General features: G+C 43.9%; 1 protein-coding gene and 1 pseudogene across 2 annotated transcripts; one reads left to right on the top strand and one right to left on the bottom strand.

The window, feature by feature from the left end:
* The first annotated feature begins 2,313 nt into the window (after positions 1–2,313).
* On the top strand, positions 2,314–13,631 carry LOC148415287 (fizzy-related protein homolog). 2 transcript variants are annotated; one of them, XM_088430024.1, is made up of 14 exons: positions 2,314–2,471; positions 6,086–6,159; positions 6,292–6,420; positions 6,553–6,616; positions 7,614–7,741; positions 7,825–7,907; positions 8,015–8,198; positions 8,660–8,725; positions 10,262–10,364; positions 10,484–10,668; positions 11,794–12,027; positions 12,421–12,525; positions 12,599–12,691; positions 12,969–13,631. In XM_088430024.1, the coding sequence occupies exons 2-14, from the start codon at positions 6,091–6,093 to the stop codon at positions 13,008–13,010; spliced, it is 1,485 nt and encodes a 494-aa protein (XP_088286150.1). In that variant the 5' UTR covers positions 2,314–2,471; positions 6,086–6,090; the 3' UTR covers positions 13,011–13,631. The 2 variants fall into 2 exon arrangements, with proteins under 2 accessions (XP_088286150.1, XP_088286149.1); XM_088430023.1 differs by having other exon boundaries at positions 7,611–7,741.
* Positions 13,632–16,481: 2,850 nt separating this feature from the next.
* On the bottom strand, positions 16,482–21,542 carry LOC148415286 (uncharacterized; annotated as a pseudogene).
* Between the last annotated feature and the right edge of the window lie 3,111 nt (positions 21,543–24,653).

Genomic DNA, 24,653 nt, shown 5'->3' with positions numbered 1-24,653 from the left:
AAATCTGACTTTCACCTAGATTTCTTTTGTAATAAATTGAAATTTCAAGTGTATTGTTATAAGAGGGTTCACTTTAATTCGATGTCTGGGCATATCTGTTTATAAAAATCTTCTTGCTCAGAAAAAAAGAGCGTCAACAACTACCCATAACAATGTTCTTCTCTCTGAGAAAGACTCCTGCGCCTTCAGTAGAGACAGACGCTAAAGCAGAGCGGAGTCAGGACAAGAGGCACAGCTGGGACTGTGAAATACGCGAGTGACAATGTTTCCAACCTTGTATTACTATTATTCTTCACTGATTTCACTTTGCGTGTGTTATTTTTGGAACGTAACCCCCACAATAAACGAGGGATAATGAGGGATAATGGTAAATGATTTGCAAAACTCTATAGTTGGTGCCTGAACACAGCAGTAGCCTATTTACCTAAGTGCAAAAGTGCAAAAATGACAAACATCAACTGTGCCCCTGTGAGCAATATGGCTTTTGCAAAACCAAAGTGTATTATGCCAACTGGGTTTGGTTTCAATGTTACATATTGTCACAGACATGCTCCCATGATTGGAATCATATGCTCATCAATTGAAACACATTGTAGCCGTGCCTGAGACTTGCGACCTTTCAGAAGGCAGTTCAGAAGGCCTTACGTTCCAAAATTGATCATTCTTTCAAGAACATCATAATCAATTACCATTTTGAATGATTTTTTCAGTCTCAATAATCTGTTATGTGTAAACCTTTCAGTAATAGCATAACATCTCAAGGTTCTAGTCCAGTACATCTTGACTGCAGGATATGGGACACACATCAGAATACAAGCAGCAAAAGACATACATTTTATCAGTTGATGTGTTGAGTGGGTCCGTACTTCTATTTCAAACCAGCAACAGCATCAGAGCGATCAGTTCACCTAATCAAATCTTTATCAATATACTGTTCCATGTAGTGCAGTGGGGTCCAACACTATCATCTACAGTTTTCCTCCTCATGCTCATATTGGGCATGATTTGAGGTTAGTGGAGATGCCCTTCATTGCACTCCACACCTTTTCTTGGACTTACATTAATGGCCTTGTCCTGGTGTTGACTATTCTGGGATGTTGGTTAAGACATACTTATCCTGCTCTGCCCGAGATTGAGGCCTGGGAGAGTGTGATCTGGCATTGTCATGATCTGAATGATATCCTTGAAATTAATCTCTGAGACGTTTATGTCCTGTGATAGGCTGAGAGGGCTGTGGAACGGGGTCCTCACACCCATGACTGTCCTCATTACGACTGCTTGGCTCCGGTCATTGGGCCTGATATTCAGTATTCACCACAGGGCCGTCTATGTCTGACAAACAGTTTTTTTATTTGTTTCCGCAAATTAATCCTTCGAACTCCAAAGCTTGTGATGCAGAACAACACTCTGAAGACAAAAAAAAAAAACAATTCTCAATCCAAACGTATTTATAAAACATGTCAAATCTCCTTGCATTGTCGCAAACTTTTTTTCTACCAAAAACACCCCAAAAAACAATTTTAGAATGAAACTTCTTCATCCACATTTGTGGACTTATCAGAACTATCAAAACTAAGTCCTCCTGTCCACATACGTGTACATCATGTACAACAGCATGGTAAATCATTGTGGTTTCTAACTTTTCTCAAATTTGACTTCAGTCATGAACACTTATAAACATACCCGAGAAAGAATCAGCCATAATATTTTATTCAATTTTTTACCAGGTCAAGGTTTGTACCGTATCGGCAGTGACAGACTAAATTTTCGACTATATTTAAAGTCATCTTGATGTAATGTGTATTACACCCCTTCCACCACTAGATGTGAGCACAATGTCATTCTAAGTGGATACCAGGCCCTTGTAGAGCAAAATATATCTACGACTGAAAAAGAGAAGTCCACACATGGGGACGCCAAGTCCTAGAAGGTTAAAAATATTTATTTTATTTATATTTTTTGTCAGCTTACTAAAACTTTTTTTCTCAAAAAATGAATAACACGACTTTGGAAAGCTGAATTTGAGAAAAAAAAAAGTACCAAATGCAGTTATTGTATCGTCTAAAATTGACATGGCAAACATTGATCAAGGGTTTGGTAATCCTGGTCATTTCTTTGATGTCGAGGCGATTCAAAATGACGCAATGTAATGTCCCTTACAATGCGCATTATTTTTCATAATGTTCTGACCTAAAATATAGAAAACATTGGGTGAAACTGTAGAAATAGTGAGGACGCGTTTAGAGGCGTTTCCTTGACATAAAAAAGTGTGATTCAAAATCATCGACGTCATGTTTTCCCGTGAGCCTTTGCGCAGTGACTTCGGCTCTTAGCGAAAAAAAATGAACCCTGTTCCTTTCTCTAAAACCATAATCGATTCCAGGAAGCACACAAAGTGTCCGCATTAAAGTTGGCACCATTAAGTGGGAATCGTTCCGGGCGTGGGATCGGAAGTGTTTTCTTCGGGAGCGGTGAGTGTAAATTTAGGTTTTGATGTGTATGACAAATAATCTTGCCGGTCAAATTAGTAGGCAGTTTAGCATGTGTCAGCTAGCATGGCTAGCTTTCAAACATTCTTATAACATTGTCATTGTTAAGGCACATTTGAGTTGACATCTGTAGTGGCAATTCAAATGTCAAATGGTTCCCGAACCGCTCCACGACGTCTTTTGCGTGCTTGTGGTCAAAGGAGATAGTTTATGTGACGGAACTGTTTTTTTTTTTGTTTTTTTTTTTGGTGGGGAAACCCATCCCCATCTACACCCCTCCCCCTTTTTCCCACACACTGCCATTAACGATGTGAGCATCTGGAAGGTACTTTTAGTGTAATCGCAATTAGCAAATATGTAATTGCAGCCCAATGCTTCGAAAAACGAACGTGGTTGTTACGGTGGGTTCTTTCCAACATGGGAAGAAATCACAATTACCCATTCCAACCTACGAGGACTAAAATGTATTTTTGTTAGTTGCACAGCATTTGGTGGCTCAATAATGATTTTTACTGCAAATAGTAATTATTCGCTCACGAAGTAAAACAGAGATCAATAACATAGGATAATAATATGGGATATGTGATTAAGTTATCAAACTCAGCCTTTCCTAACCTTTACTAAAGGGGTCCTATTTCCAGCCGTGAAACATTCATATTTTGTCAATAATTCTTTTGATAACAGTTTTTCATGTTTAGGTAATAGCTTCCAAAACTCATTTTTTCATGTGACTTTTGCGAACACCACCACCAGCTGACACCAGCAGCTTCCCCTCCTGGTTGTTCCTTCTGAGGACTCTCAGGAAGTGGAGTCGCTGGGTCTTCTTCACGGCCGCTGAGGTGTTTGCGGCCCAGGAGAGGTAATCTGAAATCTGCACCCCGCAAAACGGATGGAGTAGACTCTTTCCACACTGTCCCCATTAGCCCCTTTCACACCAAAAAGTCCATCAAGTCTGTGTTCCTGGTCGCGGGGGTTCCTTGAATTCCTGGTCTTCAGCCCATTTGTTTGCGCTCAGACCAAGGAGAGGGTAGTTTATTGAAATGTGGTTGCACTCCCCCTCCTATCATTGAAAAGATGATGAATAACAAGCAGGATGATGAACTAAAGAAGCTACCACACACTGCATGAAAATGGTGCCTAATTAGCTTTTTCTTTATTTGCAGCTGTTAACTTGATACTAATAAAGTCATATACAGTGGACCCCCGGGATATATAAATCCTTTATATATTTTTTGTTTGTTTAATTTTATACATGTATGTTATATATATTTAGCACTTAGTATACTATTTTGATACAGATTTTTAATATGTGTATACGGTTTTGATGTTTTTACCTGGGATTTTACACGCATTAGCTAACTAACATAGGTTTGGATTGCCCGTCATACGGTGAATTCATGTTACAATCCCAACCACGGAATGGAATAATCTTGTAAACCAGGGGCACGCTGTACATTATTTGAGCTGTGCAATCTGTAAACTATCGATGAGCAGCAGGTTGAGGTCTGCCCTACCTTTCCTGAAGTCCAGGATGACCTTTTGTTTTTGCAGTGTTCATGGAAGGTTGTTCACTGAAATCCATCCAGTCCATTCACCTCAAAACTCATCCTCCCCTGGAATGAGCCCAACTACGGTGGTGTTAATCGCAAACTTGATGATGGATTTAGAGGGATGGGTTGGAGGACAGTCGTAAGTGTATAATGTGAAGAGAAGGGGGCTCAGTACGAAGCCCTGTGGAGAGCCAGTACTGAGTGTAATGACGAAAGAGAGTTGTGGGTCAAACTTGACAGATTGTGGTCGATCTGTATGAAAGTCCATTATCCAGATGCAGATGGGGTGAATAGGCCCAGGTGCAACAGTTTTTGCACTAGTATTAGTGTGCCTGTGGTGGAAGGTGGAGGTTGTGATGGTGATGATTTGGCTGCTGGGGGCCTGTCTGTCTCGAACCGGGCAAAGAAGATTAAATTTAGCGGTAATCGGCAAGTTGAGCCGTAGTCCAAGGTCGATTAGGTTATGGCGACTGTAGGTTGTGAGGGTGTAACAAAATTCTAATATCCAACATTTAAAAACAAAACAAACAAAAAAAACCACCAAACTGGAGAGCTAAGAGCCGCTGCACCCGTGCCCGCCGCCATTTTGCTGTACATGAACACAAGAATGCAATATGTTAGCACAAAACGTATAAAGACTGAATTAATTCTGATATCGCTCCAATGTGTTTAATCTTTGCGCTGTATTGATCTTTACATCAACGGCACAGTGTTGAAAGAAGACACCAGGGAGCCGAAATTTCACCCCTATGGTGACAACATGGCATGAATAATCGCAGTAGCAGGAGTGTGCCACCCCTTTGCCATAATGACGTGGAAGAAAATGAGCCAAACATGGTCCAAATTTTGCACAAGGGGTAATGTGAAAAATGGGTCTATTTTATTAAAGATATATACTGTATCTCAGTCGCAGAAAGCCCATACTCATTCTTTTTTTATTGGCAACTCACAGGTTTGTTGTACCTCCTGTCATTAATGGACATCTATTTAATTGGTCTCTTTTACTGTGTGCCATTGGCATCCATTTATTAATACATCTGTATTCATAATGAATAAATACTCTTTGGACAAATAAAGTAGACTTGGATAGTGGTGGATAACCACTACACTAGAGCATGGATCGAGTACTGATTTGACCGCCGGAAAGAAAGCCGGTGTCAGCCCCCCCCCCCCCCGACTCAAACGCGCCATGGAGTATTGTGTTTGTGCACCTTTTTTAGCTGGCTAATCAGCATTTTGGGGATACTGTTAAGAAATCAGTTGTTCTGGAAAATAAGTATTTAGTAAGCATCAGCATGACACTTTTCTTCATATTGTGAGGACCTTGACAGCGAAGTGGGCTCAGCACGGAGGGACCTCTTCGTTTTAGCTTTGCCCTCATTCTGTGGTAGTGACTCTTATGCATACCAATCTCACTCTCATTATGTTTCCGCTCTGTTAGACTTTTTTCCATTTCAAGGAAGCCAACAGACCATTTGTTGTTGACCATGGACTTGTGTATTTCATGTATCTAAATCCAGAAAATTCCACAACACGATCCACGAAAACCATTGAGCCCTGTTTGTTGATACCTTGCCACATTAACGTTTACAAATGTGGACTCTCGATTGGAGAAGCCTTGGTTTTGGTAGCATAGCATGGATTTCAATGTTTAGTGCGAGCGAAGACGCGCCCTGACTGTTCAGTGAGGCATCCTAGCAATGATTTGAAATTGAAAATGAAAACCTTTCCAGAGTTTGATGTGGCTTCGCGTCGGCAGCTGTTGGTGCACTCCGAATGCGTTTCTAAAAAGTAAATATGGTGACTTGGTAAAGCTCTTGAGGCAGGCAACATATGGTGTAAATGAAGTGCACCTCATTTAGGATCAAGTTGGACAATTCCTTTATCGGTCAATGACATATGTGTCGGCGAAGGTACTCTTCTGCTAAGCTACGTGAACATCTTGGCCCATGCCCATGCCTTAGGAACCACCAATGACAAAGTCCGACTCGGAGAGGAGCTTGTAGGTTTGGTTGAACGTCATTTGTATCGCTCTTGTGTTTGCAGCCGTTATGGATCAGGACTACGAGTCCAGGCTTTTGAGGCAAATCAACATCCACAATTTCAATGCCAGCCCGGTGGTAAGTACGCCAGCGACACTGACTTGGATTAATTTTGGGAGCGCCAGCCCAAGTTGCTTCAGCAGCAAATGGCTGGAAACCAAGGGAGAGCCATCTGACATTTGGGAATGCCTCTCCTCCACTCCCCTGTAGAAAGTGGCATGTGCGCTGCGAGCTCTTTCGCCCGTCAGCTCCCCGCTCTCTTCCCCGAGCAAGCACGGCGATCGTTTCATTCCTTCGCGGGCCGGCGCCAACTGGAGCGTCAACTTCCACCGCATCAATGTGAGTTGGGTGGTGGTGGGTGGGGGGACTGTCAAGTGGCATAATTGTCAGAGAGATTCCTTCAAGTGGTGGCCAAATCAAGCGTGAGGCCTTGCTTGATGGAGCTATTGTGTTTTTGTTGTTGCCGCGTAGGAAATTGAAAAGTCGCACAATCAAAACAGGAAAACCAAGGATGGCACTGCAGACAGCAACAAAGGTACAGCTATTTTTCTATCTTCAACCTTTGGAGGTGTGTAAGATTTAGACCATTTTTCATTAAAAATGAATAAATTAAATGATTATAAATTTAAAAAACTTTCAAATAAATGTGTTAACGACCAACAGTATGATTTAAATATAATTGTAGGTCTAGTTGTCATTAAATTATATTACATGGGAGGGTGGCACTTCTCCAAAACTGTCTAAATCTTACACAGTGTCCCTTTAAAAGGAGTATGTGTAATTTTTCACATGCGACAGTGGGACCTCGAGCGACATTACGGTGAATGCAGCACTTCCCGCTGTCTGTAGCTATAACAGACATGGTGACCCCTGGAGGAGTGCCACCCCCAATGTATTATAATTAAATGATAACTAGACCTGCGATTTTATTTAAAGCATACTGTTGGTCGTTAACAAATTTATTTGCAAGTCTTTTAAATGTATAATTTATTAATTTTTAACAAACGGTATTAATCTTACTAGTTGTCACTTTAAGTGATGGTCAAAGTAGTCCTTCTTTACTTGTGATCATCCATTAGTTGTTTGGACGCCACTTTGATACGTCCCAACTGCTCAGAATGATAGCGTCCCCATGCTAAATATGATGCCATTTTTGTCATTCTCCATCAAAGTGGACTGATTAGCTTGCCACTCAATCAAAATACAACTTTTGCATTTTACTAGCGGAAAACCCTGAGCCACATCTTGGCCTATTTTCCAATTAGGGGTCGACTGACAATTTATCTGCCAAATATCTGTGGTGATATCCGTCAAAACCACACATCTACATCCACAATTGGCCGGTATTAGCTGTGGATGAATATGCACTGTATGTTTTTGTCGATTTGGTCTGTCGGTTTGGTCGAACGTCATGGCGTGACTCGCTCTTGTATGTTATGCCGGTCGAGTGACTTGTCCGTCATTTGCGAAGAGCGGGAAGGCTTTGAAACCACTGAATTTGATCCGGGTATGTGCTAACCTGACCTCAGCAGACGGCTTGGCTTACTCAGCGCTGCTGAAGAACGAGCTGCTGGGAGCCGGCATTGACAAAGTGCAAGACCCCCAGTCCGAAGACCGCCGTCTCCAGCCCTCCACTCCCACCAGGAGGAGCCTTTTTAAAGTAAACTCTCATCTCGTCCCTTTCGTCCAAATGCTCTTTTTTCAGCGTTTTTGAAATCAGCTTTTTGTTTTTTTGTCTTGTAGTATTCTTTGAATACTAAGAGGTCTCTTGAAGAAGATGGAAACGCAGTCTCTCCTTATTCTCTATCACCCGTCAGTAGCAACAGGTAATTCCCCCGCCAGGTGTTTTGGTTATATTTGTTTTTTCACTGTTAGCTTCAAACTCAGCTGGGTTTGGATCACACTGGGCAATACAAGCTGTTGTGCTTTGCAGCCAGAAACTGCTACGGTCACCACGAAAGCCCATGCGCAAGATATCAAAAATACCTTTCAAAGTTCTTGACGCTCCAGAACTTCAGGATGACTTCTACCTCAACCTAGTGGACTGGTCCTCGCTCAACGTGCTCAGTGTGGGACTGGGCACGTGTGTGTACCTCTGGAGTGCCTGCACCAGCCAGGTTAGTGGTGCGTGCATGTGTGGATGTGCCACGCGAAACTGCAAAAGCGGTTCCCCGTTGTATTTACACTCGTGTTGTGTAGTTTGCAATTGCATAAATGTGCCACAGGATGGTTGGAAAGCACTTCAAGGGAAAGGATCATGAAGCACCAACGGGCATGATTGAAACACACAAAAAAATAATCAGTGTGCTTTCACGAAAGACTTGAGAAATCACCCTGAGAGGCTAAAACCTGAAATTTGGGGAAATTTTAAGTTAGCTCTAAAGGATAACTGATCTAAATAGTTGTCGATTCATTTGATTGATGAATTGTGACAACTCCAGTGTCAAGTCACTTAAGGGGAAATTTGAGATTTGAACAGGCTATGGTTTGATTTTATGCGGACATCACAAGTAAGGCAATTTTCCGGCAAATGAGCCAGACATGAAACCGGTGAGCTCGGAGTGTTTTGTCTTCTCAGGTGACACGTCTGTGCGACCTTTCCGTGGAAGGAGACTCCGTCACCTCGGTGGGCTGGTCGGAAAGGGTGCGTTTTCTTTCTCACTCATACTTTATTCACATTCTGTGTTGAGTATTGACCTTTTTCCACTTCTGACACACGATACCGATACATCAGTAGCCATGACGCATACTTTTATTTATGATCCAGTATTAAATGTTACAAGTATGTACATATACGTGCTATTAACAGCGATGCCAGCCTTACTTCAGGGTATCAGTATTGGGTACTCACAACAGTACTCAACAGCAGTATCGCTTGTGGCCCGTTTACGAGCTGGAAGTCGAAATGGCACGAAGAGAAAAGTGCTCATTTCTTACCCTTTTAATGCTGGCAAATACAGGTTTGGATTGCTGCCATTGATAGCTCGGGATGTCCATAGATCCATTTGAACTAAGCTGGCGGTGGAAGTGCCGAAATGCTCAGTTTGTATTTTTATTTTATTTTTTTTAGTTAGTTTTGTTTTACTGGAAATCGCGTTCATCAAAAGTAGTGTGTAACAGTGATATATAAAAGTATCTGAGCCTTTTGGAATTCCTCACATTTCTGCATAAGATCACCATCAAATGTGATCTGATCTTTGTCAAAATGACACAGATGAAACAACAGTTTCTGCTTTAACTAAAACCACCCAAACATTTATAGGTTTTCATCTATTAATGAGGATAGCATGCAAACAATGACAGAAGGGGGGGAACTCTTGGCGTTATCTTTGGTGGACAGCCACTCCTTGGGAGAGAAGCAACAGTGACAAACTCTCTCCATTTGTAGACAACTTCTCTGACTGTCAATTGATGAACATCCAGACTTTTAGAGATGGTTTTGTATTCTTTGCCGGCTTTATACAAACCAACAATTCCTGATCGCAGGTCTTCAGACAGCTCCTTTGAGCGAACCATGGTGCACATCAGACAATGCTTCTCATCAAGACAATTCTTACCAGGTGTGTGTTTTATAGTGGACAGGGCAGCTTTAAGCCACTCATCAGTGATTGAGCACACACCTGACTTAAATTGTTTGGTAAAAATTGGTTTCAATTGCTCTTTGTTTTGTTTTTTGTTTTTTTTTGGTTAAAGCAGACACTGTTGTTTCATCTGTATGATTTTAACTAAGATCAAATCACACTTCAATTTCACACACAACTTCATTTTGAAATTTCAAAATGTTCAGATACTTTTTCAGACCACTGTACTGGTATCGGTATGGGTGACTACACAAGAATCAAGCAGTCATACTGGTGTCTGCCTTAAACCAATAGTATTGAATGACTAGTAAGAAGAAATTGATGGGATGATACTATTCAAACCGAAAACAATAGTCAGCGAGCATGGGAGGCATTTATTCCAAACATTGGGCTTACAAAAATGCAATCTCAAACATGAGTCTGTATGAGAGCTAATATCGCCCATTTTGGATGTAGACCGTTAATGACGCCATGCATTTTTCAGGCTGATTACGGATGGGATCAGGACACCCCTTGTAAGCAAAATTGATGAGTTATTTGAAACTAAACCGTCCGTCCGCTAGAGGTTGATGTTGTTTTTGCCCGCTTTGTCATTTCAGGGTAATTTAGTTGCCGTGGGAACTCACAAAGGCTACGTTCAAATCTGGGACGCCGCTGCCGGCAAGAAGCTCTCCGCCCTGGAGGGACACACAGCCAGAGTGGGTGAGTGCGCCCGACATCCACTTAAATCCTATGCGCTCTTAAGCTAGTTTTGTTTTCACAACCTAGGAGGCATTTTCATGCAAATACTGAGTGTGTGCACGTGACCACTTGCCTGCCAGGTGCCCTGGCGTGGAACGCGGACCAGCTATCATCCGGCAGTCGCGATCGGGTCATCTTGCAGCGGGACATCCGTGCCCCGCCTCTCCAGTCAGAGCGCCGACTCCAGGGCCACCGGCAGGAGGTTTGTGGCCTCAAGTGGAGCACAGACCATCAGCTCTTAGCATCTGGTGGCAACGATAACAAGGTAGCAACACACTTGATTCGATGTAGAACAAAGTCCCCCCTCCCTTGAGGCTAGTCAAGGAGGCTGACTATCGATGATTGGAGGAGATAATGGTCTTCGCTGAAAAGTAGTGATGGTGTGAGATAATAATTTCATGAGACAAGATTGACTCCATGAGACGAGAGCAGATTTTTGCTAAAGAAGCAGCCATAGAAAATGGATGGATGTAATAAAATAATGCACAATATCACTTTTCCCGTTGTCAACGTTAACCTTAACAAGCCAGCGTGCAAATGTAAACATCAAAGGTGACAAACTGTCTGTGCCCTGTATTTCTCCTGTCGCAGCTGAGCATTTTGGTCTTCAAATAGAAAAAAAAATGGACATGAAAAATTATTTAGTTGTGAAATTAACTGACCTGTTACTGGTGAAAATGACCCCCAAAAATGTTTGGGGATGCCAATTATGTAATTTCTCCAAGCAAGGTAATCATGATTTAAAAAAAAAAAAAAAAAACCTATGTTAATAGCTAATGCGTTTAGAACCCCAGGTAAAAACATCAAAATTGTACATACATATTAAAAATTGGTACCAAAATAGTATAGTAAGTGTTACGTATAAATAATATACATGTATACAATGAGAAAACATCATAAATAAAAAACACAGAAAGGATTTATTTACCTTTGAGTGCCGCTTGTTATGCTTATATTCCCTAATAAGTGTTATCTCCAGCATTGTTTCCATATAAATCATCTTTTTCTCTCTTTAACATCAGTAGCAATCTTGGCTAACCCTTTCAACTTTGAATTAAGCAGTAAAATGCGCTATAAATATGGTTTTGTAACCACTCACAATCCAACAAAGCTTTACTGTCCGCCATTGTGAAACAAGTGAGGCCGACCAATAACAGACCACCATCTTCGTGAGGAGACGCCAACCAATAGCAATTTTTTTTTTTTTTTTTTTTTTTGCAAGCAAAGGTGATTTGGGAAGAAGGCCGTGTTGAGTGGTGACAGTCCGCAAGCACTTCCGGAGACAAATTTGAGCCCATGTGAAGAAGGACAGCCGGCGTGGCGCAGCGCGTTATAACCTGTCCAGCGGAAGGAGATCCAATCACATTCCTGTCCGGCAATGTTTTGGCAGTTGCTGGTGTGGAACCACTCGAGCGTGCTCCCGGTGCAGCAGTACACGGAGCATTTGGCGGCGGTGAAGGCCATCGCCTGGTCCCCCCACCAGCACGGCCTGCTGGCCTCTGGGGGGGGCACGGCCGACCGCTGCATCCGCTTCTGGAACACGCTGACGGGCCAGCCCCTGCAGTGCACCGACACTGGCTCTCAGGTCTGCAACCTGGCCTGGTCCAAGCACACCAACGAACTGGTGAGCGCTCACACTGGCGTCCGTGCCCGCGACGCTTTTGGCATTCAATTCAACTTGAATGATTAATAACTTAGTTGTCAAGGCCCTTTCCTTTATTTTCTATGTTATTTTCCTTGAGTGTGCTATAATTTTGGCATGGAATTTGGTGTGAGCCCAATATCTAGAACAAATATTTTGAATACTATCGCTCCGTCAAGTCTCTTCTAGCATTTCCTACCAACACGATCAAATGAAAGCCACAGCACTCTGGGCCACGCTATTGCTGGCAAAAAGGTCCTGAAAAAGGAGTACTGCTCCTTTGTATTTCTGAGAAGGCTGACCTTGAAAACGGAAAGCTCGTTTTTATGTGATGTCGTGTCATGTGACCCAGAGATGCGGCCTTTGCCCTGTCAGGTCAGCACCCATGGTTATTCCCAGAACCAAATCCTGGTGTGGAAGTACCCATCCCTCACCCAAGTGGCCAAACTTACGGGACACTCCTACAGAGTTCTTTACCTGGTGGGTGTTTACGCTGCTTTCCGTCGCAGAAAAACAAGGTGAGCATCATCCACCTGTGGGCATGTGTGTGCAGGCCATGTCCCCTGACGGAGAGGCCATCGTGACAGGCGCTGGGGATGAAACTCTCCGCTTCTGGAACGTCTTTAGCAAGATGAGATCCACCAAGGTACTACCTTTTGGATTTTTTTGTTTTTTTTGTTTGTTTGTTTATTTTACTCTGCCATATTTTGCCGTTCAATTTCTTTGACGTTTGTCGACCATTTGAAGCAATTCGAACTTAAAAACATTCACGCTTGTTTCCCTCATACCTCATTTTCACAGATTTCCTTTCCCCTATTTGGAAATTGAAAAAATGTGTTCCCATTGTTTACACCACCTTTGCCATGGATGAATTGCTATGGTTGCGCTCACCGATGACAGGCTTGTGTTCCCCCTCCTTGCAGGAGTCTGTGTCGGTCCTCAACCTTTTCACCAGGATCCGATAGCGGCACTACCGCAGACCCAAAATGGAAATTCTTTGCATGCATCACGTCCAGGCTCTTGCCCTGTCGTGAATGTTTCTCCATGGACCGCTTTACACATCCAACTGCCAAATCTCAAGTTTGTCCTTTTTTAATGGTTTAATAATGTATTATTCTTTTTTTTTTAACTTGTACTACAGTTGTTTAGCATATGATTATGTTTGTGTTTGTATTTCATGTTTGACATTATTCCGCTTAAGTCTGTGGCGTTTGGATTTGGCCAAAGTTGAGCCAGAGCGTGAATAGGCCAAAACAAGCCCAAGTGCATTATTTGCGAAATCGTCCAGCGCTGAAAAAAAAATGGTGTCCAAATAGCTGCATTTTCAGGAAATGATGTAGGCGCACTCTACAAGCCGCAGGTCCATTTCACTTGATTGAAGTTCCCACTTTTGAATGCGGAGTGCAGGAGTGTACCACGTTAGTGTCTGCTGTTTTTTTGTTGTGTTAGAGGAGAGGCAGTTTGTGCCATGGTTGAACATCATTCTTCTACTTCTGGATGATAACTTGACTTAAACGTTGAATGTTTAATCGTGTCAATTTCTGTTCTCAGGTCATGGGCTATTAAAAACATAATCTTGTACAGTATTCGCCAAGTGTTTCATCTTTTATCTTGCAAAAATGTTTAAGCTTGGATTGGAGATTTTTGTAGTCACTGACACGTCATAGTTCCTGTGCTCTAACGGACTTTGCTTTATTTGTTGACTTATTTGGTTAGAGACAGTCTGAGAAAACACTATTTGGGATGGTGCTTCTCTCGATGTCACTTGTGGTTTAATGCGTTGGAAATTGAATGCATTTCCGTTGTGCTAGCCTTCATTTTAAAACCAATGTACCATCTATAGAGGTTAGAAAAAAAAATCACATGGTGTGATGCTTCGTTCTCTCGTCACTGGTATCAAGAGTGAGAAGTGGGTCTATGCACCCCTATTTGAGTTACCGGTAATAATCCATTTTTATGTATGTATAATTTGCCACGACCCACAACAAAAACATTTGGCAGTGCACGTCTGGCAGTGCAAGCCTTTCGCTTGCCCGCGGTACAGCTTTTAAAGTACTGTTACAGTATGAATGACATCCCTGAAATCTTTGTACCAGATCCACTAGTTACGTGGTGCCCGCGGGCACCAGGTAACCGGCTAGAATCAAATGAGTAGCCCGCAAGCCTATTCCGCAAATAGATCACAAGTAATAGAACAGTGTGATTTTCTACAAATGTTACAAACATTTATACATATATTACATGTACATAACATTTCACTTTTCAGTACGTATTTATTGCAGCTGTTTCTTAATTATTGTGTGAAATCATTAACATGATCGGTGTCTTCAAATAAATTGGTGCCCTTCGTGTAAGTGGTGGACTTAAGTGTATTTTTTTTTTTAGTCTGTTGCCCTCTGGTCATTGCTTGAGTTGTGCCTTGATTAGATGACTAACAGCTGCTTCAAAATTGACAATGGGAAGGCACTCCAACCGAGCCAATCAAGCTTGGCATGCTGGCCAGAGGCACCAGTCACAATCTCCTTTTTATTTAAAGACAGTGGGTAAGGGGGTTGTGGGTAGATACTTGCTGCCTGGGCTGAACGTTTACCCGGACAAAAGACTGTATCGATCCTAAGGTGCAAGTGGTGAAGAGCTTTGCCTGACAGCGGTGCATTAAGGGCCTGGATACGCGAGTGGCAGAGGCTGGAGCTTCTGCCACAAGAGCGTGAGTTCTCCTGGCCTGCACATTTTTGCTTCACACCTTCTCGTGGATGGCTGTTGTGCCCCTTTGTTTCTTGATAGGCAACCCTGGTGTGCATGTATGTTTTAGCTGCTTTTTGTTTTAGTTGGAGTTTTAGTTTTTAAAGGACATTTGCATGTGTTTTGTGGTTGATTTTTAGTTCTTAAGGTTGGACCTATTGGTGACCAATCAATAACACTGTTTCAAGTGGACTCGTGTGATTGGTCAAGCACTGCTCTCCCTCACGATTAAAAAAGACCTAAAAGGGTGGTTGTATGGAAATTTCCGCAGCTTAGCTGCGGCCCCATTACCCTTATGACATTCGTATTAGTTAGTACCCAAATAAGTAGCTCTCACTTTCAAAAAGGTTGGTGACCTCAGCAATCGTATCAGTTAACCCTTTCAGGCTCAAATTAAGTTTTTTTTTTTTTTTCAAACTTTAAAAAAAAAAAAGCCTCAATATTAATGTGTATTCTAGTGGACTCATTGCAAATTTGCAACGCCTGCCTGGAGAGGGTTAATGCACTTTCGCGCCCACCAGAGGGAGCCATTTTAAGGTCACGATTAAGCAATTGTTATTGCGCCGTCGGTACGTTCCACATTAACCTTGTTAGCAAGCTATAAGGTGAGAGCAGGGATAAGCGCTTCGATTGGCTGCCCGCCTCATCGGTTAGCGCCACCAAAGCAAGGGACGGCCAGCAAGCGTCTCGAGGGCGAGCCGAATTGCCGTCCCGGTTGTTTCCATGGTGAGGGCACAACATGGGTGAGCCTGCATTTTTCTTGCGACCTCCAAAAGTCTTTAATCCAGATGGCGCACTTTTCCATCTCCAAAACATATGGAATGCCTCTAAAAGGGAGCGGGACTTCCTTTTGTCTGAACTAACACATTTCCCTATAGGCTCACCCCGCAAGCAGCTTAACCCTTATCCGAGGAGGGGCTCTACATGATGTCACGCAGCGCATGCCATGGATAATGTAAATAGCTTTCTGGAATCGAAAAGTGAGGGGGATAATGGTAAATGCAGCACCTCCTGCTGTCCGTAATGAAAAACGGTCATATCTTACACAAGGCCGAGAATCGCACGTACGATTTTTTTTTTTCAAGATTAAACTGGGTAAAAGTCGTCTTTTAAACTTAGCTTTGCTTTCAAAATACAGTCGGGCTTTCAAATTCGGCTTTTGAGCGTGGTTAATGCTTTTAAACTTTGGTAAGACCGGCAAAGTGGGCTTGGGAATGCAATGTAATGTTAGTTTTTTGGACATTGGACATTTCGCCAAATTGATTACCAAATTAATCTGCAATTAATTTCAGCCCCCAGGCTGGAAATATTCTCTCGAATTTCAATCTCAGTCCCAAATCTGGAAAGCAATGATCAAAGTTACTTCTGATTTTCTAACGTACCATTCCAGCAAACAAATCATCCAAAAAATGAAATATTTAAATGAGGAGGCCCGACATATAATTGCGAGGATTCTTTCTTTCATTTGGCTGACGCACAGTGTAAATTTTCCGTAACTGTGATGGTTGAAATAACTTTGTGGAATCAAAAGTGCTTGGTGTTCATGAGTTCCGCGGTGCCTTGAATGCAACACACGAAAGCGTGCCCGCTGCATATCAACGTGGATGCTCGCAAGCTGTTTTGTTGAAAGGATCGGTGCCGGTCGGCGCTCAGGAGACAAAGACAACACTCAACAAAAGACCAACATTCCCAAATGCTATTTAGCCCAAATAACTGGCATATTTATTTTGACCAAATGCAAGTTCTCAAATAGTTGACATTGCGTGAAATCATCATATGAGCCTCTTACCTATGCCGAGAAGGTGGAGAGCCAACACCCAAGTAGAGCTCCGCTTGTCAACCGGCTGGGCGTCCGTACGTAACCCGCAGCAGACTCTACTTGTTTGTACTCTGCATCTCTCTTTTGTATTTTTTAGTTGCGTACGCGAGGAAGGGCGGGTGGCCTACCCGTCCGCCCTGGCGGCGCAACACCTGTTTCCCGATTTGATATTGACACTTAAGTGTGTCCTTCAGGCTCTGAAAAACATCTTGCTCAAAAACATCTTGTACAATAATATCTGTCAACTTCCCACGACAATGTTCTTCTTTGTTATGGTAGCAAGATAGTAAAGCGGTCAAATGTCCTGACCAAGAACAAGTTAGTGAAAAACAGCATATATAACCATGGTTGCACAATATATTTGGGTTTTCAACGGCTATGGGAAGCATCACTAATTACAATTCCTCTCATTCCACTCTTGAGGCTTCACATATTAGTTGATATACCCGTCAAACGTTGATGGTAACACTATTTCATTTCCCATATGTTCAAAAATATCATGAAGGAACATGGACCATACTTCCTGCAACGTTAGGTTTCGGTGAATATATTGATGTGTTAAATATCCTTGCCATCTAACATAAATGTATACATGAGTGGGATGAGGCGTCAACTTAACAGTGTAGATCTCGACACCAAAGTGTCCGTTGCGTATGTCAAGGTGTACAATCATCTCATGTGTTGCATAATCACCCACTCCACCTCAGCTCGGATACGTCTTACATAGATACACATTAGCAGGTTACATATTGACAGCAATACTATTACAATAACCAACAGAATCAGAGGGGGCACCAAAGTCCTCCTAGCAGTGACCGACATCCCTGAAAAGATGTCCCACCAGTGATGGGCTGAGGACTGTTGTACTATTTTAGCAGCATGTTGTACCCATCCGCTGGCTACCAATGTGGACACCATGAGTTTGGAGATGTTAGACGTATGTGATTGTATAATTTCCTGAACTTCAGTGGACTGTTCCAATGCGCATTTGAAACGCTCCAGTGAGAGGTTCCAGGGATTCTTTAGTACATCCCATTGCACTTGTGTCAGCCGATTAGACACAGAGTAATTCGTCAAACGATACGTCTGGTTTCCCCAATGCCATAGGTGCACATTATATAGGCAACCAACGAAAGGAACCGATGGTACTTGTGAATGATTTTGCATTGTTGCCACACATAGAGCATGTAGTCCAATTTGCCACAACATCTCCCTTCGTGGCTCCCTAGTCCAATCACAAAGTACAACCTCTGAGTCGGTTAAACATGGATTACTGTATCCCTGTTGTAATGTACACGCCATTCCTCTGTCTGTTTCGTCACACATTTTCATCTCATAAGTCATATTTGTTACCACATCCATCCACTCTCCATCCAGATGTAAAAACCAAAACCCTGTAGCAGTAATCACTGGTAATACTTGATACTTACATATCGTTATAACAGTAGACACATTGTACTGAGTCCAATACCCAGTACAATACGTACTGTTGCACTTCGTTCGCTCCGAGTATAGCTGTAACCAAAATTTGCTACTAATATTCCAAATCCGTCTCCATTCGTTATAATTTCTCGTTGTCATTATTCTCTGGAATCGCTCTTTTTGAGCTTCCGCATGTATCATTTGCAATTCACCGGTTGTCCAATTACCTATATGTGATAAATTATTTAACGCATCATACGTTTCATTCCATAATTTTGACTCCCATGTAAATGCCTTTTTCCAAACATTTGTGTTTTCCAATTGCCCTACCATAGCTTTTGGAAGCCATACCCCTACCTGATGTATAGCCTCTGACGCATGTTGCCCTGTGTTAAATAACATTGTTCTAGTTACTTCATTATCTGCAGCATTAGCCACACCATACAGTGTTCCCGTTCCTCCTAAGAAAGTATCATACCAAGCTCTACGTTTTCGTGTGCAGTGAGGTATATCGGGGAATTTTATTTCCCAGTACACTCGGGTCTTAACCCTAGCTTGTGCCATGTGTGTACAGGTGTCCAATATTGGTGCTATGTGTGTTCTTGTAGCATTAGGTTTCCCAGGTATCACCCATATTACATACAAAAATGTGTTCCGTCCCGAAATTTCAGTGTTGTCATAGAAAAACTGGGTTTCTTCTACGGTAATTGTCCACCTCGTCCCGTTGTGCTCATTGCAGTCCCTGGTCATCCTGTTGAAGTGGCACATGGGTACCACTGTAGTGACGGTTAAGTTGCATCCTTGTTCCATCACCGGGATGTCCCTTCCTGCAAGGCACTTTCTGCATTTCCACATCTGATAATTGCTGGTGACGTTTACCACGTAGCAGGCGTGGTAAGCTGGACAGGTGTAGTTTCCTTGAGTACGGTCCCGGGTACTGCTTTTCCATCTTATGTGGAACCGCTGGATCTGCTCCAATTTGTCACTCTCCGTCATTGCGCAGCAAAGTTGGACCGTGGCACCAAGGACAAGGATACATGTGACCCAGCAGAAGACACTGTCACCTCTTGGGCCCTCAGTCTTCCTTGGTCCGGCTATGGCGCCTCTCCAATGATGGTTTTCCAATCAGCAAACACCACCACGGCATCTGTATTACGACAAATAGTGCATACTACAAACATATGATTAATTCTCTCTTGTATAACATTTTGGCACCGGTACATTTATCCATTTTTCCACTCTAGGATATAAGACGCTCACAGTAGCATCTTGCCCTTGAGCTATAATTTCTGCTGCTCGGGGAGGACCGTCTGGCTGTTTTACCCAAACTTCTTTCGAATGAATTTTCCACCCTGTGGCATGCCATGTGGGCATCCACATAAGAAGCCCCTGGGCTACTGACCACGAATCTGTAAATTTGCAGAGTCCTTGCCGCCCTCCTTGCATAATTACCATGTGTACAGCTTTCAAGTCAGCCCATTGACTACTCTTTTCTTCTACTACTCCACTCTCAGCTGAATAATCAATTTATCTAATCTCTGAGTGTTGGATATCACTCACGTCTACATTTTTGTTTATAATATAATTCCATCCAGCCCTGCAACCCTTCTCAGTTGCTGTCAATATGTTCAAGCCGTTTATCCATTATCTACCATAATGCGATTTGTTTAAAAAAAAAAAAAAAAAAACGCTTACAAACTATACTATAACAAACAATTAACATAACTGGTTCATCCTCCTTTTGCACAGTTGAATCTATTTTACCATAAAATCTGATCCTATCATGCTAATCTCTCCAAACAACCATTACACATAAAGCATCGATCTTCCACCTTCTAAATTCATATCTTGTAAGGCGCCAGGCTTTCCTCAGCATTTGCGTACCCCTTTTCCCCCCTTTTTTTTTTTTGAACAGGGCCAGTATACAAAAACAATTCTGCCCTCTCTGCCTCCCTCTGTCTCAACATGCAAAATTTACCACTTGGATCATGAAATACAACTCCCCATCACGCATCCATGCAAACCTCTATACAAGTGTGGTTGGCAGAGAAGGGTCACATTTCTGCCTTCAGAAAGTGGAAAATAAATTACAAAATAAGTCGCAATTGCTGTAAAAAAAAAAAAAAGGGGGGGGCTGAGGCCCCTGATTGCCACCCCTGCTCTCCGCGCCCCTGCCCCGTCCCGTTAGCTGCAATTCTCGCAAGCAGCCTTGTTTGATGTCCACTTGGCTGTCTTATTTTCTCTGCAAGTCATTTAGTGGCCGTTGCCACTTCCAAATTCAACTTTTTCTCTTTTATCGATTTTGCAATTTGAAATTTTTCTTCAGCTTTGTTCTACCAAATTCAGTGGTCTCTATCAATTTGCCAATTTCAAATATTTTCCACTTTGAAGAACAACAACAGCAACAACAACAAAACCAACTCTAGCAACAATTATTACAATTCCTCTCACAAGCCATGTATGCACTGCACTATGTAGGTTACATACAGTACCGTATATACATGTGTGAGAGATGGGACAGTTTGGGCATACGAAATGAAGTGTCCGCGGCTTTTGCCGCACTTTGGGCCGCACCCTCAACAAGTCCGAGTTTGTAGAACGCTCACGTCGCTCAACATGACCCCGCCCCTTCCTGCCTTGTTAGCGGCAGACATATAAAAAAACGGACCGGCTGGCATCCATCTCCCTGCAGCCTTCCTGGTAACACCAGCCGGCTCCGATGTTGTGAGCGTTGCATCTCAAGGAAAGAGAAGAAGTAGAGGATAATACTAAATAAGAAAGCAGCGAAAATAAAGCAAAAGAAGGGAAGGGAATGCTCGCCGGCCGCTCATCCAGATGTTGCATCATGTCACAAACGGTGAGTCGACCTTTTGTCGGGTTTTACTTGTTTTCTTGTTATTTTTTTAAAGAGGTGTTTTTGTTGTTGTTAAAGTGTAACAATCGTGAAGCTTAAACATGTCGCAGCAAACGAAATGTCAAGCGAGCTCACGTCGTCCGCTTGCTGAGATACCACACAAAAATAAAAATAGTAATATCCAATTCAGGTGAGAGTCTTTCTAATAGTTTCTCGGAGGGTTGAAAAACCAGCGAGAAAAAACTTCCGTGCAGCAACAGGTGCCTTTTTTCGCAGAAAAAAAGTGGGACGTCATTCAGCACCACGGACAGCAACGCCACCTTTTCTCCCTTTTTGTACCTTCGCGTGTTTCGGCAAGACCACATTGGTGATTTTGGTTTGTGGGGGACGGGCAGAACCCGTGGCTTGCATAGATACCGGCGGCTCGTCCTTCTTGTCCGTCGCCACCATTGGCGCTCGCCTCCCCCCCTTGTTTCGCCTCTTTCGTCCCTTGGCCTCCCGCTTGCCATTTGTTGTTGCCACAACAACAAACGGGGGTCCGAATGTCAGCGGGCTTCACAGGTAAATTAGTCGGGGGGGATGTCTAAAGTTCACAAGCTAGCACAATCGATTTCACAGTCTCCAGGGGATTTTCTATCACGAAATAACACTCAGACTCTTCGGGCTAATTTGATTGGTCACTGTAGTCTGTTGCCGGCCTTTACGAAAAAAAAAAAAGCTTTGATTTGGAGGTTATTTTCAAATGACAAAAACTCAATATTGATTTATTTGTGAGTTTTCTTCTATGAATTCAATCAATTCAAAACGTTATTACCCATACAATATAAACATAAAAACAGCTTTTAAATGTACAAGTCTTTTTACATCTCAAACGTTGTGTAATTTTTAGAGTGGACAAAGCACAAGAGCAAACATCTACTAAATATCGCTTTCCCGAACAAAACTGCATTATACATAAACTGTACAGTATTAACAAAGGGATTTTTGTGGATGAGCGAGGGATCACGGTAAAACGTATGTATATTAAAGCAGTAGCTTACCCCAAAAAACTTTGAGAACTGCATTTGAAACTACATTCCATAAATAAGCTCAATTTACTGATGTAACTGGCAGGTACAAAATCACGTGGGGATAAAAATAGTCAGGGAATTGAGATCCACGTAAAACCGCCAATAAGCAGGGTCTCATTAAAACTAACATACAACACAACATCCATCCATTCATGCATCTTCTACCGCTGTCTTCCGGGGTCGGGTTGCGGGTCAGCAGCTTGAGCAAGTAAGCCCAGACTTTCCTCTCCCCGGCCACTTCATCCAGCTCTTCCGGAAGGATCCCCAGGCGCTCCCAGGCCAGCCGAGAGACATAGTCCCTCCAGCGTGTCCCCGGGGCCTCCTTCCAGTGGGACATGCCTGAAACACCTCACCGAGAAGGCGTCCTGGGGGAATCCTAACCAGATGCTCGAACCACCTCAGCTGGCTCCTCTCAATGCGGAGGAGCAGCAGCTCGACGCTGAGCCCCTCCCGGATGACCGAGCTTCTCACCCTATCTCTAAGGGAGAGCCCGGACACCCTGCGGAGGAAACTCATTTCGGCCGCTTGTATCTGGGATCTTGTTCTTTTGGTCACGACCCACAGCTCATGGCCATAGGTGAGGGCTGGGACGTAGTGGGAACGAGTGGTAAACAGAGAGCTTTGCCTTTCGGCTCAGCTCTTTTTTTCACCACGACAGACCGGTGCAGAGCCCGCATGACAGCAGATGCCGCATCAATCCGTCTGTCGATCTCACGCTCCGTCCTACCCTCATTCGTGAACAAGAACTCGAGATACTTGAACTCCTCCCCTTGGGGCAGGACCTCATCCCCGACCCAGAGAGGGCATTCCACCCTTTTCTGACTGAGGACCATGGTCTCAGATTTGGAGGTGCTGATCATAATCCCAGCTGCTTCACACTCGGCTGCGAACCGCTCCAGTGAAAGTTGGAGGTCACGGCCTGAAGAAGCCAACAGGACCACATCATCCGTAAAAAGCAAAGATGCAATTCTGAGACTCCCAAACCGGACCCCCTCAACGCTTCGGCTGCGCCCAGAAATTCTGTCCATAAAGGTAATGAACAGAATCTGTGACAAAGGGCAGCCTTGGCAGAGTCCAACCCTCACTGGAAACAAATTCGACTTACTGGACGGAAATGCGGACCAAGCTCTGACATCGGTCATACAGGGACCGAACAGCTCGTATCAAGGCGTCCGGTACCTCATACTCCCGAAGCACCCCCCACAGCGATCCACAAGGCACATGTAGACTGGTTGGCCAAACTCCCATGCACCCCCGAGGACCCTGCCGAGGGTGTAGAGCTGGTCCACTGTTCCACAGCCAGGACAAAAACTTCACTGCTCCTCCTGAATCTGAGACTAGACTTCATGATGGACCCTCCTCTTCAGCACCCCTGAATAGACCTGAGGCTGAGGAGTGTGATTCCTCTGTAGTTCAAACGCACCCTCCGGTTCCCCTTCTTATAAAGGGGGACCATCACCCCAGTCTGCCAATCCAGGGGCATTGTCCAAGCGATGTAGCAGAGGCATGTCAGCCAAGACAGCCCTACAGCATCCAGATCCTTCAGGAACTCCGGGCGGATCTCATCCACCCCCGGGGCCTTGCCACCAAGGAGTTTTTGAACCACCTCAGTGACTTCAGTCCCAGAGATGGGAGAGCACACCTTGGTGCCCGAAGACCCTGCTTCCTCAGAAGAAGACATGTCGGTGGGATTGAGGAGTTCTTCGAAGTATTCTGCCCACCGGTTCACAACATCCCGAGTGAGGTCAGCAGTGCCCCATCTCCACTGTACACAGTGTCAATGGTGCACTGCTTCCCCCTTCTGAGACGCCGGATGGTGGACCAGAATTTCTTCGAAGCCGTCTGGAAGTCGCTTTCCATGGCCTCACCGAATTCCTCCCACACCCGAGTTTTTGCCTTGGCGACCGGCAAAGCCACATTCCGCTTGGCCAGCCGGTACCTGTCAGCTGCCTCTGGAGTCCCACAGACCAAAAAGGCCCAATAGGACTCCTCCTTCAGATTGACGGCATCTCTTGGTTCGGGGATTGCCGCGACGACAGGCATTGACCACCTTACAGCCACAACTCCGATTAGCCGCCTCGAAACATGGTCCACTCAGACTCAATGTCCCCCGCCTCCCCCGGGACTTGGGAGAAATTCTGCCGGAGGTGGGAGTTGAAACTCCTTCTGACAGGGGACTCCTTCTCACATTCCCAGCAGACCCTCACGATACGTTTGGGTCTGCCAGGTCTGGCCGGCATCCTCCCCCACCATAGGAACCAACACACCACCAGGTGGTGATAAGTTGACAGCTCCGCCCCTTTCTTCACCCGAGTGTCCAAAACATGTGGCTGCAAATCCGATGATACAGCCACAAAGTTGATCATCAAACTGCGGCCTAGCATGTCCTGGTGCCAAGTGCACATATGGACACCCCTATGTTTGAACATGGTGTTCATTATGGACAATCCGTGACGAGCACAGAAGTCCAATAGCAAACCACCACTCCGGTTCAGATAAAGGGGGGGCGTTCCTCCCAATCACATCCCTCCAGGTCTCACTTTCATTGCCTACGTGAGCATTGAAGTTCCCTAGCAGAGTGAGGGAGTCCCCGGAGGGAGCCCTCTCCAGTACACCCTCCGAGGACTCCAAAAAGGTAGGGTACTCTGAACTGCTGTTTGGTGCATAGACACAAACAACAGTCAGGACCCGTCCCCCCACC

Source organism: Hippichthys cyanospilos, chromosome 12 (assembly GCF_059441005.1).
Source record: "Hippichthys cyanospilos isolate Australia breed blue-spotted pipefish chromosome 12, RoL_Hcya_1.0, whole genome shotgun sequence".
Taxonomy (NCBI): domain Eukaryota; kingdom Metazoa; phylum Chordata; class Actinopteri; order Syngnathiformes; family Syngnathidae; genus Hippichthys; species Hippichthys cyanospilos.
Note: the sequence above shows the minus strand (reverse complement) of the source record. Positions and strands in the feature narration are given on the sequence as shown.